The sequence below is a fragment of the Sus scrofa genome, chromosome 5, assembly GCF_054392235.1.
Source record: "Sus scrofa isolate SSC_HxYL_T2T_F1_AM1 chromosome 5, Sscrofa_HxYL_maternal_Yorkshire_Landrace_v2.0, whole genome shotgun sequence".
Lineage (NCBI taxonomy): Eukaryota > Metazoa > Chordata > Mammalia > Artiodactyla > Suidae > Sus > Sus scrofa.
In genome coordinates this window covers 78978484-78995645 of record NC_139387.1, presented here as the reverse complement: position 1 = coordinate 78995645, position 17162 = coordinate 78978484, and the positions used below count along the sequence as shown (strand labels likewise).

The following is a 17162-nucleotide window of genomic DNA, read 5'->3' as shown; positions in this document are numbered from 1 at the left end:
ATCAATGAGAAGCCATTGATTTGTTTTCGACCTGAATGTCACATGATCAGTTTAGTTTTACCTGGTTTTACTTTAAAGATTATACTGATCTCTCTGCAGAAAATGGATTTGAGGGAACCAAGAGTGGATACTGAAGGAGGATATTGGAATCACCCAGGAGGAAAAATGATGACTCTTGATCTAAGTAGTTGATGATAGAGACGAAAAATATCAATTTAGAGATGAACTTAATAGACTTTACTGATTGACAGGATTTTGGCTATGAGGTATTAAGCGTGATCTGTAGAGGTGTGTTTCTATAATGGTTTGGGCTTTTTTTTTTTTTTTGGTAAAACAAGTATTTTTCTGAAGTCATATTTGAATAGTGCGAGAAACATTTTTCTCATTAGGTGAAGGATTTATCACCTTCTAATAAGATTTTTTCACTTCTTTTCTCTGAAGTTTAGTTGGTTTACAATATTAAATTGGTTTCAAGTGTACAACACAGTGTTCAAAATTTTATAGGCTATATTTCATTTAGGGTTGTTATCAAATATTGGCTATATTCTCTGTGCTGTTCAATATATACTTGTAGCTTATTTATTTTATACATAATAGTTTGTACCTCTTAACTCCCTACCTCTATATTCCACCCCCCTCCCCACTGGTAACCATTAGCCTGTTCTCTATATCTGTGTCTGTTTCTTTTGTTACATTTACTAGTTTTTCTTATTTTTTAGATTCCACAAGTCACAACATACAGAATTTTTCTTCTTCTACTTGACTTTAGTGCAATAAACATTTTAAAACAAAGCAAGATTTTATAAAGATGGTAGTTGAGCCCCTTTTACTAATTTATATTTTTCAAAATATTTCACATTTTTCAAAATGTTATTAATATTTGATTAGTAGTTAAAATGCAGTAGGAGTCAGAACATTATTTAAATTTCAACATACAAAAATTGAGCAGAGACACATATTTATATATAAATGCATATATATTCTGTTCTTGTTAAAATATGAATATGTTAAATCAAGGTAGAAGAAATAAATTAAGAAATAAAAATGCAAGAATTGCATAAACATGTGTATTAAAAAAGAAAGCCATCTTCGGTAGAACCAAGCACAAATTTGTAAATACATCAAAAAAAATCTATGAAAAATTGAAAAGAAAGTAGGTTTATCTAAAACCTCTATCCTGCTTACCACATAACTCAGCTCTCCATCCTACTATGTATGTTTCCTTCTCAGCACATGCTTTCACATAGTTGCCTAAAATTGTACACAGGCAATCTTTGCTATTTTCACAAGCACAAGTGTATTTTTTGCATTCCTTTAAAATAAAAAACAAATTTATTTTATGTTACAAAAGTACTCAGAAGAACAGGTAAGCTGGATATAACAATTAGTTCATAATCACTCCTATTTCCCGAAAAAAAATTTGTCCTTGAAACTTTTAGAATTACTTTTCAAAAATATGCAAAATAATAAATCAATTATTAGCTGAGTTTTCCAAGAACTTAGAAAACAGAAATTTTATACAAAATTTTTTTCTCATTTCGGGTTATTTTCCAGTACTAAGTTGGTATACCTAACAATCAGATAAATTAGTAGAAGCCAATGTTAAACATAGATCTTAATCTACTTACAATGGCTACTAATTGAAAATTTTTAATATCTATGTGATTCTTTTGATATTATCAAAATATTTCTTAAAAAGAGCTGTTAATTAGACCCTCACATACCTCATGATATGGTTTAGGGTTCACAATTGGATGGCAGGAAGCGAAAGGCCCACTCGAATCAAGAAGAATTCCGCAGTTCTTTTCAGCAAATTTTTCTGGAAGAAAATTAATGCACCTCATATTAGATCAATAACGTCATAATTTTTTTTTTATTTTGTCTTTTGTCTTTTTAGGGCCACACCTGCAGCATATGGAGGTTCCCGGGCTAGGGGGCCAATCAGAGCTATAGCTGCCTGCCTACGCCACAGCCACAGCAACGCCAGATCTGAGCCGCATCTGTGACCTACACCACAGCTCAAGGCAAGGCCAGATCCTTAACCCACTGAGCAAGGTCAGGGATCGAACCTGCAATCTCATGGTTCTTAGTCAGATTCATTTCTGCTGCGCCACGATGGGAACTCCTAATATCATAAATTTTTAATTGAAAGAAAAATTATAAATCTTTAAGACTTTGGTCTTTATTAAAATAATTTTTAAATGTTTTAAAATAATTTGTTGTCAAAACAAAACAAAAATGGAGTGATCTAATCAGAAACAACTTGGAGAGAGGACAAGATGGCGGAGGAGTAGAGGGACACGCTAGCCCTCTCCCACAAACACAAGAAAAAAAGCACATCTACAGAATAAATGACTCGCACAGAACAGCAACCAATCGCTGGCAGAGGAACCTAAACTCCAATAACGGCAAGAAGTTCGTGACATTATTGGGCAGAACGGGAGAAAAGAGGAGAGTGAGAGAAGGTGAATCCCAGCGGCACGGGCGCTCCCGAAAGGGAACTGCGGAGGAGAAAGGGATCCCGCACCCTGGAAAGTCACCTACCGGGCGAAAGATCAAACGAACCAGAGGAATCCCCAGATGCAGAGAAGAGTGTAGCAGTAAGTCGGAGTACGGAAAAGCCGATCAAGAACCCAACGGACCATTTGAACTACGGGCACAGTCACCAAAAAATTGAGACGCCTGGGTGGGGGCTGGACACCGAATCCTCGGCTCCAGAGGTTAGTCCCCGGGAAAGGGCCGGGGGACGCCTGGGTGGGGGCTGGGCACCGAGACCTCGGCTCCAGAGATTAGTCCCCGGGCTAGGGGGGCGGGGCAGAGCAGAAACTGCTTGGGAGGTCTAGAAACTATTTGACGGGGCAGAGACTGCCTGGGAGACTAGAAAACAAAGCTGTCGCAGAGGAAGGGAGCAATACTTTAAGGGTGGGGGAGTGGAAAGCCGCATCAGAGGGAACCTGGGAGAAGAGCCTGGTCTGCGCCCGTGCTGGGGAGGGGAGAGAAGAAGGGGCGGGTCCCCATAGAATACCCCCCACGCCACAGCAAGCTTACAGGCCCGCTAGCTAGCTGAAAGCTGTGCTTCCCAGTGCATCCCCTCCCCCCACCCCCGCCCCGCCCTACGCTCTCACGGACCTGGGGCTGCCTGCCATCTAGGAGGGCTGGCCTCAACAATTGCCTGAAGCCTACCACCGCAGGGGCTGTCCCTGCACAGGCCTGCTTGCCCTTTGGAGGGGCTACACTTCCACAGAGCAGCACCAAACACCACCAGCCCCCTAGAAAAGGCCTGCAGCCCAGAAAAGCTAGAACAAGCTTAGCCAGGCTGTGAATAGATCGGCCTAATTCTCGGATGGTTTTTCTGAGTCGGGTTGCCCCGGGGAGGAGCCTCTTGGGTTTCCAACGGCCCTGCTACGCGCCCAAGCCCCCAGGGGATGCTCTAGTGGACCAGCTGCATAGGACTGCCAGCTCCAGGCAGGACCCCCTGCAGCCCAGAAAAGCTGCAACAAGCCTGGCCGAGTCGGGAAAAGATCTCAGACGCTTTTTCTGAGTTGGGCTGCCCTGGGGAGGAGCCTCTTGGGTCTCCAACGGCCCTGCTACCCGCCCAAGCCCCCAGGCGGTGCCCCACTCCCATGAAATAACTGCTCAGCACCACCAGCCCCCTGGAAGAGCCCCTGCAGCCCAGAAAAGCTGCAACAAGCTCGGCCAGACTGTGAAAAGATCCGCCTACATTCTCAGGCTGTCCTTCTGAGTCGGGCTGCCCTAGGGAAGAGCCTCTTAGGTTCTCAGTGACCCAGAGAGCTGCTCCAGGCCCCAGGGGGTGATGCACCCCTGAAGAGCAGCTGCCCAACACCGCCAACCCCCTGCAAGAACCCCACAGCCTGAAAACACCAGAGCAAGCTCTGCATGACCAAGTGAAATCTGCTACCATCGTGGTGTGGACCTCCCAGTCCTGTCTGCCCTCAGGAAGTCCTCCTTTGCTTCAAAGAAACACTGTTAGCCCCATCAACACTCCAAAAAAGCAACACTGCCTCAAAAAAGACTGACCAACAACGCCAGCCCTCAGGAAATATTCCACGGCAGTGACAAGGCAAACACTGCCCGATAATGGAGAGTACAACTCCCTCAGGAGAAAGAAAACAAGCAAGATGAAGAAGCTGAGAAACCACCCCCAGTCAAACCAACAGGAGAACTCACCTAAAACAGTCAACAATGAAACAGATCTCTGCAGTCAGACAGACCTGGAGTTCAAAAGAGAAATACTGAAAATACTGAAGGAATGAAGAGAAGCTATGAACAGTAATGCAGATACCCTCAGAAAGGAGCTAGAAAATATAAGGAGGAGCCAAGAAAAACTAGACCATTCATTTGCAGAGATGCAAACTGAACTAGGGGCAGTAAAAACCAGAATGAATAATGCAGAAGAACGAATCAGTGATATGGAGGATAGAACAATGGAAATCACTCAATCTGGTCAACAGACAGAAAACCGAATCAAAAAACTGGAAAGCAATATAAGAGACCTATGGGATAATATAAAGCGGGCCAATGTACGCATAATAGGAATTCCAGAAGGAGTAGAAAAAGATAAGGGAATGGAAAATATATTTGAAGAAATTATCGCTGGAAACTTCCCAAATCTAAAGGATACTGGATTCAAGATACAAGAAGCACAGAGGGCCCCAAACAAACTGAACCCAAACAGACCCACACCAAGACACATCATAATAAAAATGGCAAAAGTTAGTGATAAAGAGAGGATCCTAAAGGCAGCAAGAGAAAAACAGAATGTTACCTACAAGGGAACCCCCATAAGGTTATCAGCTGATTTCTCTACAGAAACACTACAGGCCAGGGGGGAATGGCAAGAGATATTTAAAGTGCTCAAAGGAAAAAATATGCAACCTAGAATACTCTATCCAGCAAGAATATCATTTAAAATAGAAGGGGAAATAAACATTTTTCCCAACAAACAAAAACTTAAAGAATACAGCAACACAAAACCCAGGTTAAAGGAAATATTGAAAGGGCTTCTCTAAACCAAAAAGAAAGGAAGGAAAGGGAAGAAAAAAGAAAAGAAAAAAAAAAAAAAAAGAAGAAGAAGAGGAAGAACTAGGACTGAGGAAACCACAATCAGAGAGCAGTCACTCAAATAAGCCAGCATACAGATTTAATCATGAACATGCTTCAAACAAAATAAAATTAAAAAGAAAAAGAAACAACTTAACCTAAGAATTAAATCTTTATTAGATTTGGACTTTTATATTAAATCAGGTAATCCTTTTCAGCAATGTAGTTTCTATATATAATATGAAAAGGGGCCCAGATTATTTATTTGGGTGTCTTTTAATTTAAAATATATATTTGTATCTGAATTCTGAAACGTTGTAAACGAAGGCACCACACCACCACTACCACCTGCCACTGTCACCCCAGAAGATCAGATCAGTGTTTCTGAAGGTCATACATTAGGACAATTAGTATCACTAATCAAACACACTAATTTTATTTGTGAACTGTTTAATTGATATTTGCTTTATAAATAACTAGTCTCATATTAAATTAACAGAAGAGAAAATTCACAAAAATAGTATCTCAGTAGAAAACGTTTTCCTCAATGATATGCAAATTTCCAAAATTGACGATCATGACTAGGACAAACATTGCTAGTTTTCTGTTTGTTTTTAACAGCCATACCTGTGGCATATGGAGGTTCCCAGGCCAGGGGTGGTCGAATCAGAGCTGCAGCTGCTGGCCTACACCATAGCCATGGCAACACAGGATCTGAGCTGAACCTGTGACCTACACCACAGCTTGCAGTGTGGCAACGCCAGATCCTTAACCCACTGAGCAAGGCCAGGGATAGAACCCGCATCCTCACAGAGATTATGTTGGATTCTTAACTCACTGAACCACAATGGGAACTCTCTGTTAAAAATTTTTAAACTATTTGTTGATGGGTCTGTAAAAGTTACTGTCACCATGAAGCAATAAAAGAAGATGACTGAATTTATTCATAGGACATCAAGGCCAATCATCTCTAAAAGTTTGACAAAATTGTACCATCACTGCTTTTTGTGCAACTATTATCAACTATAGAAAAGTATAATTTAATTTTTTATATTTTATTTTATTAAGTTATATAAAACACTAAAAATTGGTTTGCGTCTCACTTTTCCAAGCAATGATCACTCCACAGTGAAATTAAAGAGGACTAATAACAAGCTAAGTGATCATTAAAGTTTCCTCTAACCCTAATATTCTGTAACCGCGGAGAAAACTGTATAAGGAGGAAAAGGACGGGCATAGAAAAAAGACAACTATGTATTTTCCCCATTCCAGTCTCCAACAAGAAACATGTTTTCTGAAAGTGTCATCAGCCAGCCAGATGGTTTCTCTACTGTTCCCAGCGAAACTGGGACAGTACAACAAACACTACCTAAAACCAGGATTAGTTGATAGTCTCATATTATTACCAGAATAAGCACATAATTCCAGCACCAAATATTTAATTACAGAGGCTGATGTTCAATTAACATTACCTTTTTCTATACTGATGCATGAAGCGGTGTTTCCTTTAGAACAGGACATCATTTCCCAAGAATTAGCAAATGCCTGAGATGTCTTCTCCAATATATTCTGACTTGACATGAAATCATCCTCTGCTCTGTTGTTATAGGAACCACAGAGTCCTATATAGAACAGAGAACAAGTTTTAACATCTTCTCATCTACTCATCATTTTGGATTCAAATTCAGTCGTTTGCTCAAATCAAAACATGAATAAGCCACTTGAGAGTATATCTTGATTAGCCTTTATACATATAAGTAAAATTTTATGACACATCAGATTAATAACACTTTTTATGATTCTAGGAGCACTGAAACTCTGGTTTACATGAATATTATGTTTTTCCTGTTTGTTCCTGTTAACTTAACCTCCTCTGACAAGGTCATAGGAAGCATGCTTAAAGTAGAAAGTTTATGACTGCATATTTTCAGTTTCAGGGTGGAGAGCTGAATCAAGACCCATCTGCCTTTCCTATCTAGATCTTTCTGACCTACGAGTTACATTTTTTCTTATGTATAAACGTCACCTTCTTAAGCAAAAGCATATCACAAAAGCTTAGATGGTTTTAAATGAGTAACTGCAGGGTTTGCCATTGTGTCTTTGTTTTGTTTGATATTTGTGACAGTATGTAAGAACTGATATATATATAATAGAAAACCTCAGTAAAAGATATGACCATGTAATCTCTGAGCAGAAAGACAAGTCATAATATAGCTTGTATCTGAAACTTGATTTTAAAAAGATTTTTATCTACAACATTTTCATTTATTCTTTTACAGGTTAAGCTTTAGTAAATATTAGCAAAGTGATATATAACATATATTACCAAATATCTCTTAATAAAAGCCTAATTTAAAAACCTTAAAACGTTTAAATTGTTGAAAACCATTTGGAAATAAGTTTTATAATAAATAAATCTGTCTTCACTCTGTGTTAGGATTATTTTACTGCAATATGGACGAGAAGACTAAGTATGCTATATAAGCTAATGCCATTAACTGAGACAATTGAAAATTACAACAAATGATGGTCACATTAGAGCCTTGGAAATAAAAACCATCCAGAAGACTTACCAACTGTGTCTGTGAATTGGTTGGGTGGCATGGAAACATATAATTGCATCACAGGAACAATTTGTATTTGCATTTTTACATGAAAGTATGTTTCTGCTTGAAGGTATGAGGAAGATACTTTGAAGATCTGTACCTTGTCTGTTAAAATAATTATTTATGTTAATAGCAATAATTAACATACTAAACAGTTTTTGATTTCTCAAAATTCTTTTACTTTTTATTTTTTGATTTTTAGGGCCGCACCCATGGCATATGGAGGTTCCTAGGCTAGGGGTTGAATCAGAGCCACAGCAATGCAGGATCTGAGCCATGTCTGCGACCCACACCACAACTCACGGCAACGCTGGATCCTTAACCCACTGAGCGAGGCCAGGGATCTAACGCACAACCTCATGGTTCCTAGTCAGATTCGTTAACCACTGAGCCACAACAGGAACTCCCAAAATGCTTTTATACTTTAATATATTTTAAAAACAGAAACATTTACTATCCTTAAAAACTGAATAAATTAATACATCTTACATTTATTTTAAATGGTGTTATTAAACTTACCTGAATAATAATAACTTTGATTTCTAATCTTGTCATTTGTGACTGTCCCATCTCTATTGAATATGTATTTGTCAACTGAAACAGACTAAATTTAAAATACATTGTTAGTTCATAGTACTTGCAATATCGATTTATTTTAGTGTAATATATGAGCCTGAAATTTTGTGTCTGTAAGTTTGAATTTATTGGATTAATTTATAACTGAACTTAAAACATTTTAAAGCATTTCTTACATCAATTCTTTAAGAAGGATTATAAAGGACGCTTCATGCCTGATTTGCAGTTGAGGAAACTGAAACCTAAGACAATAACTTGCATTTCCAGAGGTCAAAGGGCTTCTAAGTCCCAAAGACCAAGCCAGGCGCCCTCCTTCCACATGCAGATCATCACCATTTAAAACGTCAGTTCCAAATACATAAAATTCCAAACAAGTGTAAATGCCTTCACAAATGGTCTGCAGATTTTAATAACCTATTAGGCACATAAGGTTGACCTGTAATTATCACATTAGTTCTGTGCCTATGGCAATTTTGAGGTACCTATGGATCCTTGGAAGTCTCCAGCTCTTCCAGAAACTTTATCAATCATATTTGTATTATTAATTTACATAGTAAAGCCTCTCTTTTTCAATCTCCAAAATTCTGAATGTATGGAGTAATTGATTTGATTTTGCTGTAGGAAGCTGATCACTTACCGAATTCAAAAGGAGGGTAACACTGTTTAAGCACGTTCCTGACTGACCACTCTGACATGGACGAAGCTCAACACTAATAGACCAATCTTTATCCTGTGAAAAAACACATTTCATTTAAATGGTTATTGCAGTGTTGTTGATTCCATGCTATTACTCTGTGACTCAATCACAATGCATGTCTGCGTTTTAAATATGCAAAAGGCTTACATCCAGTCAGTCTGCTCTGAAGCTAGAACCTAGTTTAGCCCGTGGTATCATCTAGGATGGGCCAAGGGCTTTACAGTGGGTCCAAGTTTCTTGCATAAGATAATTATAGTCATCATCTTTTTTTTCTTATAACTTGAATTTTTGTCTTCTCTTCCACAGGAATTGTACTGCATTATTGAGACTGATAGGACTTAGAAGTAACATAGCTTGTTTATTCTTTGAACAATCCACAATGTCAGCTTAAATCCAATGAGAGGTATTTAATTTATAAACTTGTGATATAAGTCATGTCTAATATTGACTTCCAGTTCTCATTTCAAGATCTAGGACTCTCTAATCTATAAGAACCAAATAGTCTATTTTGACAGATTTCCTTCTCACTTTTCCCATCCCCTATCCTCATGTATTATGTGAGGAGTATTAAAAGAAAGAAAGATTTGGAAAACTGACTTTTAGTAGCAGCAACTATATTTTTCAAATTACTGGACATTGACACACATCTCTCACTTCAGGAGTCACAGGTTCTGCTCGTCTTTGTTTTTTACCAGGAAGAGTAAATAAAATTAGTTATTCTCATGCTAGCTAAAGTAGAACCTACAAAATGGCATCCCTCTGTTTTTTGAAATTCAGATTACTTAAAATTTTAGTACTGAAAAGAGTTTAAATTTTCAGGTAACAGAACTAACCTCTGTCATACTGATGGTATTGTATTATAAAACTGAAATAAATTTTAAAGGAATAACGGTGAAAAAGGAAGATGCTTTAGGGATTGTAGAAGATAATTTCATTTGAGGCACTAGTGAACACATACAAAGAAAAGCAGAAAAAGGAAATCTTTTCCTGGTGTATTTAAAATACTATGAACGAAGAAAGAGATTTTGATTGTTCTGTTTCGCAAGGAATCTCTAAGGAGTACAGGAAATACTGATTGCCCATGTCAATATGCAACAGAAAGAAGATACTGAAATACATAACCCGTGACTGAAAGGTTTAATGAAGATGAAGATTGCGTTTTAAACTGGTTGAAAAATAGTTTGGTGTCTGAATTTGTTTTCTCAAGTGTTACAGAAAGTTACATACATGGATGGCCAAAAAGTGACAGTTTCCAGGATGGTTGTATTTAACACCATCAAAGGTGGTAATCAAGCTTCCTTCCACCTTACATCTTCCAGGACATAAGGCTTCAGTGCAGGACCACTTTGCTTCTTGGCATGTGCTATGAAAATGCAATGGTTATGTTAAAGATCATTGATCATGTTTACCCTCTGATGAAAATACATAATACTACATTAAAAAATCACAATCTAAACTAAGGCATCTAATTAATGTTTACATCTAGTTACACCATCATTTTTCCCCACTCAACATCTCAGCTCTGATAAAATGTCTCAGTGGTAGTGGTATCCTGGTATTTTAAAAGATTGCAATTCCATTGACCCAATAACTTCTGCCTGCATTCAACATGTAAAGACTTATAAGCTGGATTTCAGGGGTTTGTTTAAATGGAATACTTTTCACTGTTAATATTAAAACACCTCCTACATGCCACGTTGTAGACCTGCACTGTCCAATATAGTAAAGAGAGATATATAGCTATTGATTATGTGAAATGTGACTCATCAGTCCAGACTGAGCCCTGCTATCATGCAAAATACACACGGACTTCTAAGACTTTATATGAAAAAAAGATGATAAAATCTCTCAAAGCTTCATACTAATTTCATATTGAAATGATATATTTTGTATATGTAAAATAGATCATTGTAATAATGAATTCCACTTGTTTGTTTCTTTCTGCTCTTTGAAAATATGTCAACTAGGAGTTCCTGGCACGGCGCAGTGGAAATGAATCCGACTAGGAACCATGAGGTTGCAGGTTCGATCATGGTCTCACTCAGTGGGTTAAGGATCCATCATTGCCGTGATCCCGTCTTGCTGTGGCTGTGGCATAGGCCCGTGACTACAGCTCTGATTCGACCCCTAGCCTGGGAACCTCCATGTGCCTCAGGTGTGGTCCTAAAAAAATAAAAAAATAAAAAATAGGAGTTCCCATCGTGGTGCAGTGGTTAACGAATCCGACTAGGAAGCATGAGGTTGCGGGTTCGATCCCTGCCCTTGCTCAGTGGGTTAAGGATCTGGCATTGCCATGAGCTGTGGTGTAGGTCGCAGATGCGGCTTGGATCCTGCGTTGCTGTGGCTCTGGCTCAGGCTGGCAGCTACAGCTCCGATTAGACCCCTAGCCTGGGAACCTCTATATGCCGCAGGAGCGGCCCAAGAAATGGCAAAAAAGACAAAAATAAATAAATAAATAAATAAATAATATAAAATTAAAAAAATAAAAATACATCAGCTCAAAAGTGTTAAATCAGGGAGTTCCCGTCGTGGCGCAGTGGTTAACGAATCCGACTAGGAACCATGAGGTTGCGGGTTCGGTCCCTGCCTTTGCTCATTGGGTTAAAGATCCGGCGTTGCCGTGAGCTGTGGTGTAGGTTGCAGACGCGGCTCGGATCCCGCGTTGCTGTGGCTCTGGTGTAGGCCGGTGGCTACAGCTCCGATTCAACCCCTAGCCTGGGAACCTCCATATGCCGCGGGAGCGGCCCAAGAAATAGCAACAACAGCAACAACAAAAAGACAAAAGACAAAAAAAAAAAAAAGTGTTAAATCATATACGTGGGTCATATTTGTGGCTCACATTATATTTCTTTTGGACAGCACTGCTATACACATTCAATAAATCATAGCTTTTGTTAGTCATAATTATTATTAATATATTATTACCAGACTAACAAAATGTTGCCTATTTTTTGAGAAAATATTACAGTATAAAGAATACATTAGATTTCATTGAGTCAGATTATTTCCCCATAAGAATGCAATACATCTCTAGAGAGTCCTTCGAAGTCCTGTGGAAAATTGGAATTTCAGAGAAGAGTGGTAGTGAGGAATAGGGAAATCTCTCTCTCAGCGTGTTGTTCCAGAACTCAAAAGGAAGACTCAAGCTATTCAACTAAAAAAGAAATAATATACACTAACATTTGGCACAGCGAAATCCACTGTGGATTAAATATATCTTGACCAATGTAGCCTCATATAAAAAGTAATTGAAAATACTGCGTTGTTTCTAATGGTAGATTTTTAAATATTTTTGAGTGTTTTATTTGAATGTATTTTGTTTCATTTTTTAAAGTTTTATTGAAGTACAGTTGATTTACAGTGTTATGATAATTTCTGCTGTACAATAAAATGATTCAGTTATACATTAAATGTTCTTGGCCATGTTTTCATTATTGTAAACATACTTTTGTGTGACTCTTTGCTCTTCTTTGCAACCACCAATTGCTTGACTATTGAAAATGCCCTTTCAGTTAGTAAAAAACATTACCTTTTAAATAGGCACAGAAAGTTCATATAATTTACACAAAACACACCAAACTTTCCTCAAAAAATGAAAACCAGAATATTAACACAGATAACACAGTGAGGTTGCTGTTCATTTCTGAGAAGTTTAAGTGTGGATTTAGAGAATTATTTCACATAATATTAAAATATTAGTATTATTTCACTATCAGTAAACACAGACGAAAGGCACACACATACCACTGAGAACCACAGGGACCTTCGCGGACTTCTCCTGACTGATACACGTTTCCATTCGATTCGCAGGGACAGTAAGCCTTCAGTACGCATTTCCCTTTCTTGCCAATATCATCCAACAGATAACCTGGAGTATATTATAAGACTAATCTCAAAACCGTATAAACATCAGTAAATTCTCAAGCAGTGTATTGTGAAATCAATTTCTTTCAAGTCTAAACATGCACTTAAAATGATAATTTCTGCTTAAGCAATTACAATTACATAATTTTCTGAGACATGGAACTGTCCTATGGAACCCAAAATAGGACTAGCAGATCTTCTTTGTCATACTTAGCCTTCAGTTTTTGTAGAGATAGAAATGCACAGTAACCTTAAAAGTCTCTCTACCCCTTCCCTCCAGTTTGCTAGAGGGCTGGACTATGACTAGGTAATAATTACATTCATTAGATATCTAGTTAGAGATGCCATCCCACTATAACTGGGTCACTTCACTTTCAATTGTTTTAGTGCAAATATTTTACCTTCTGGGCAGGTGCAGCCACTCACACATTCACTGTCTTGAAAGGGAGCCACATTAGAACAAGTTGCAGGATTTGAGGGCCCACATTCTTTGTAGATATGTTTTTCTGGGCAATTAGGTTTTTCTGGAAAAATATGGAAATATGTACACATGGAAGTTAGAGGAAAATGAATGTGATAAATACATAATATTCTAACGAGGACCTCTTCAAATGGAATTCTTTGAGTCTAATTTTCAACATATGGGTCAGTTTTTAAACATACTCAGTAACTAAATTATGTCAATTTCCCATGCATTATTTTATGATGCAGTATTTAATTTGGAGGAAATATATGTTGTAAAATACCATTTTATCTTACTTTGAAATTAATATTCTATTTGTATTTTAACTCATAAAGATTGAGTTGACTAAATGGGAGGTATATTCATATTTGTAGGAAATTCATTTATTTTTTTAAATTTTTGAAGGAAATAATTCCTAGTCAACATACTCTCGATAACTTTTTCAGATTTTTTGTACAAAGGTTCTACAGGATGTTTACAGAATTATTCATTTTTTCCAGTGACTTGTACTGATTAAGTCTATAAAGTTCCTCATTAAGATCTTTTTTTTTTTTTTTTTGGTCTTTTTGCTATTTATTTGGCCGCTCCAGCAGCATATGGAGGTTCCCAGGCTAGGGGTCGAATCGGAGCTGTAGCTGCCGGCCTACGCCAGAGCCACAGCAACAATGGATCCAAACCGCGTCTGCAACCTACATCACAGCTCACGGCAACGCTGGATCGTTAACCCACTGAGCAAGGGCAGGGACCGAACCCGCAACCTCATGGTTCCTAGTCGGATTCGTTAACCACTGTGCCACGACGGGAACTCCCTCATTAAGATCTTAATGCAAAGCACTTGTGACAAGTCCCTCCACAAAATGGACCTCAGTGCATGTCAGAGACAAGACCATCATTTCTAAGGTTCTTTCCAGGACTTACAGACATTTCAGAAGAATGTATGAAACATAGCTCAACTTTAAAGTGCTACAGAAACTTCCTGAGAGAATACATTTAAAACCTACCACAAACCACAGCAGAATCGTCTCTCCAGGATTCATAGACGCCAGGACCATCCGAGGCACAGAGGCGGGACAATTCTGAGTAAGTGTCACATGTGGATTTTGCATCTCTATTTTGGCAGTACTCATCAATGCAGATTATTTTGTAGTCGTTGGATAAAGAACTAACCTTCTGACATTTCTCAAAGTAGGTTCCAATAATTTTCTCACAGTGCTGCAAAATAAAACAGGAAGTTTTATTAAAACAGAAGAAAAAGGGCGGTTCCCGTCATGGATCAGTGGTTAACGAATCTGACTAGGAACCATGAGGTTGTGGGTTCGATCCCTGGCCTTGCTCAATGGGTTAAGGATCCAGCATTGCTGTGAGCTGTAGTGTAGGTTGCAGACGCAGCTTGGATCTGGAGTTGCTGTGGCTCTGTCGTAGGCTGGTGGCTACAGCTCCGATAAGACCCCTAGCCTGGGAACCTCCTTATGCCACAGGTATGGCCCTGGAAAAGACAAAAAAGACAAAAAAAAAAAGAAGAAGAAGAAGAATCAAATGAACATTGAAGGATAAATTTAGAAGACGTTTTTTGCATGATATACTGTAGCTCTGACAGAGCTGTTGAACTTAGTTTTGAATTAGTATAGCTGGAACAGTGACTCCTAAAAGAAAATTTCATCTTCAATCCTTTTGACTGTTGTATAATGACTTCAAAAATTGTTTTACCTAAATTCACCCAAAATATCTCTAAAGGTGATACGAAGTTTAGAATTCAAGAAAATGGAAGAAGTGAGAAAATGAAAGATGGTTGATGCCAGAGATTGGGATGGTGAATCATTGATACCACAATAGACAGAGGGATGTTGGCCCTTTAACTGTTAGTCTGCTTGTATTTGATGACCAAACAGATAAAATTGAGTGATTCCGTGCTTTCTTGGTGGGGTCATGTGAGTTTGCTCTGAAAACAATTTATTTGTTTTCATGTTGGTTAAGGAAATAAAGTCAAGCACGAAAAGTTCAAATTTCAACATATTTTAACTACTGCATAGCTGTTTTCTCTCTTAACCATATTTCTTTTCAGAGAAATGTAAAAGTTACTGGCAAGCAAATATACAATTTGTATAATTTAAGCCATTAGACCACCGATAACATTCTCCAAGTGAGATACAAAATTAAGTGAAATTAAGTCTTCAAAGAAGTTTTAATCTATTGTTTTCTATATATCTTTCTCACTAGATTCCAGGTTCATTTAGGGCAAGAAATAGAATTTTGTAATGTCTACGTGAAACACAACATCTTGTACGTAGCAGGTTCTTACTAAATATGCACCAGCTTTAACATAAATTTATATTTTATATTCAACTAACATTTGAGCCCAGGAATAAGTTCTCACACACTGTGCAACTATCACAACAGATAAAGCATAATCCCTGTAGTCACATAGTTCATAATCTCATAGGAAACATGTGAGAAAAGCATGGGGAATTTTTATGGATGGTATTTCATCACAAGTACCAATGAGTGGCATGGATAACAGGGAAGGCGATGCAATTCTAACTGCTAAGATCAAGGAGCCTTTCCAAAGGAAGATAGCGGATGACCTTACAGAACGTCACAGCTTAATTTGCTTTGCGAGAACCACAAGATGGTTTAGAACCACAGGGTGGTTATAAATGCAAAGCCCATTATCCGAAAAACACGATCCTCTTCTACCCGTAATGTCCATGCATATCTTGATCTTGAGAATTTTGTTCTAGATTGAAATAGGAATATGGGAAAATTCCTTCAGTCATCAAATGAATGCAATCTATCAAATGCAGCATTGACAGAATTACACAAGTGCAAAAATTCAGAGTAAATGATGACTATTTTCCAGGGGTGTAGTCAAAAAGATGATCTGTAGGAGTTCCCGTCGTGGCGCAGTGGTTAACGAATCCGACTAGGAACCATGAGGTTGCAGGTTCGGTCCCTGCCCTTGCTCATTGGGTTAAAGATCCGGCGTTGCCGTGAGCTGTGGTGTGGGTCACAGACGCGGCTCGGATCCCGCGTTGCTGTGGCTCTGGTGTAGGCCGGTGGCTACAGCTCCAATTTGACCCCTAGTCTGGGAACCTCCATATGCCGCGGGAGCGGCCCAAGAAATAGCAAAAAGACAAAAAAAAAAAAAAAAAAAAAAAAAGATGATCTGTAAAGCCTTGTCAAAAAGAAGGTCAAGTATAAATGAGATGACCATTCAGACTGGCTCTACGGAGCAAAAATAAGGAAGTGAGAGCAGAATATGCTTTTTAGGAACACAGTACAGGAATTTCCAAACTCTAAGATTTAAGTCTGTCCCCACGGAGAGAGAATCATGGAGAGAGAAGCAAGTGCCTTCACTGATGAACTAAAACATTGTTCAAAGGAAATTAGAATTTTTACACTAATACATAGTAAATATAAGGTTTTAGGGGAACAAAAAACAATTATTTTAGCATCTATAGCTAGTCTAAAGCTGAGAATTGAACCACAGGGACATTGAAGAAGAAGCAGTTGCAGAATTCTAAGAATAAGAAATGAGTGGACTGCACATCAGAATGCACACCCTCTATGATTTAGTTTCTAAGTAGGACCTCGGTCAACTATATAAATACTTTTTCATTATCAAATAATGCTTAAAATGATTTACTAATTGAAACACTTCAGATGTGACTTTTTGTCATATTTTTAGCCTCAGTTACTTTTCACCTAGAAAAAGAAATATGAGGAATAGGCACCTTTGACTATTTCACATGCCTACCCTCCTCCTGCATTCAGAGACTTCCTAAAATTAACCAAACTCCTTTTCTTAAACTGCAAGTGATGCAGACATATACAAATTGGCATAAGATGATAAGGCAGGTTATTCTTACCCTTAGCATCTCAGAACAAATCTTTTTTA

General features: G+C 38.2%; 1 protein-coding gene across 2 annotated transcripts in view; it reads right to left on the bottom strand.

Moving 5' to 3' along the window:
- The window catches only part of MUC19 (mucin 19, oligomeric), a 166716-nt gene that overhangs the window by 111424 nt on the left and 38130 nt on the right, over positions 1-17162 (bottom strand). For both annotated transcript variants that reach the window (XM_085024733.1, NM_001113286.1), the window contains 10 exon segments: positions 14269-14479; positions 13206-13328; positions 12685-12808; positions 10168-10303; positions 8881-8973; positions 8187-8271; positions 7635-7772; positions 6534-6683; positions 1725-1819; positions 1186-1312 (listed from right to left, as the gene is read on the bottom strand). In XM_085024733.1, the coding sequence (XP_084880859.1) occupies positions 1186-1312; positions 1725-1819; positions 6534-6683; positions 7635-7772; positions 8187-8271; positions 8881-8973; positions 10168-10303; positions 12685-12808; positions 13206-13328; positions 14269-14479 (1282 nt within the window).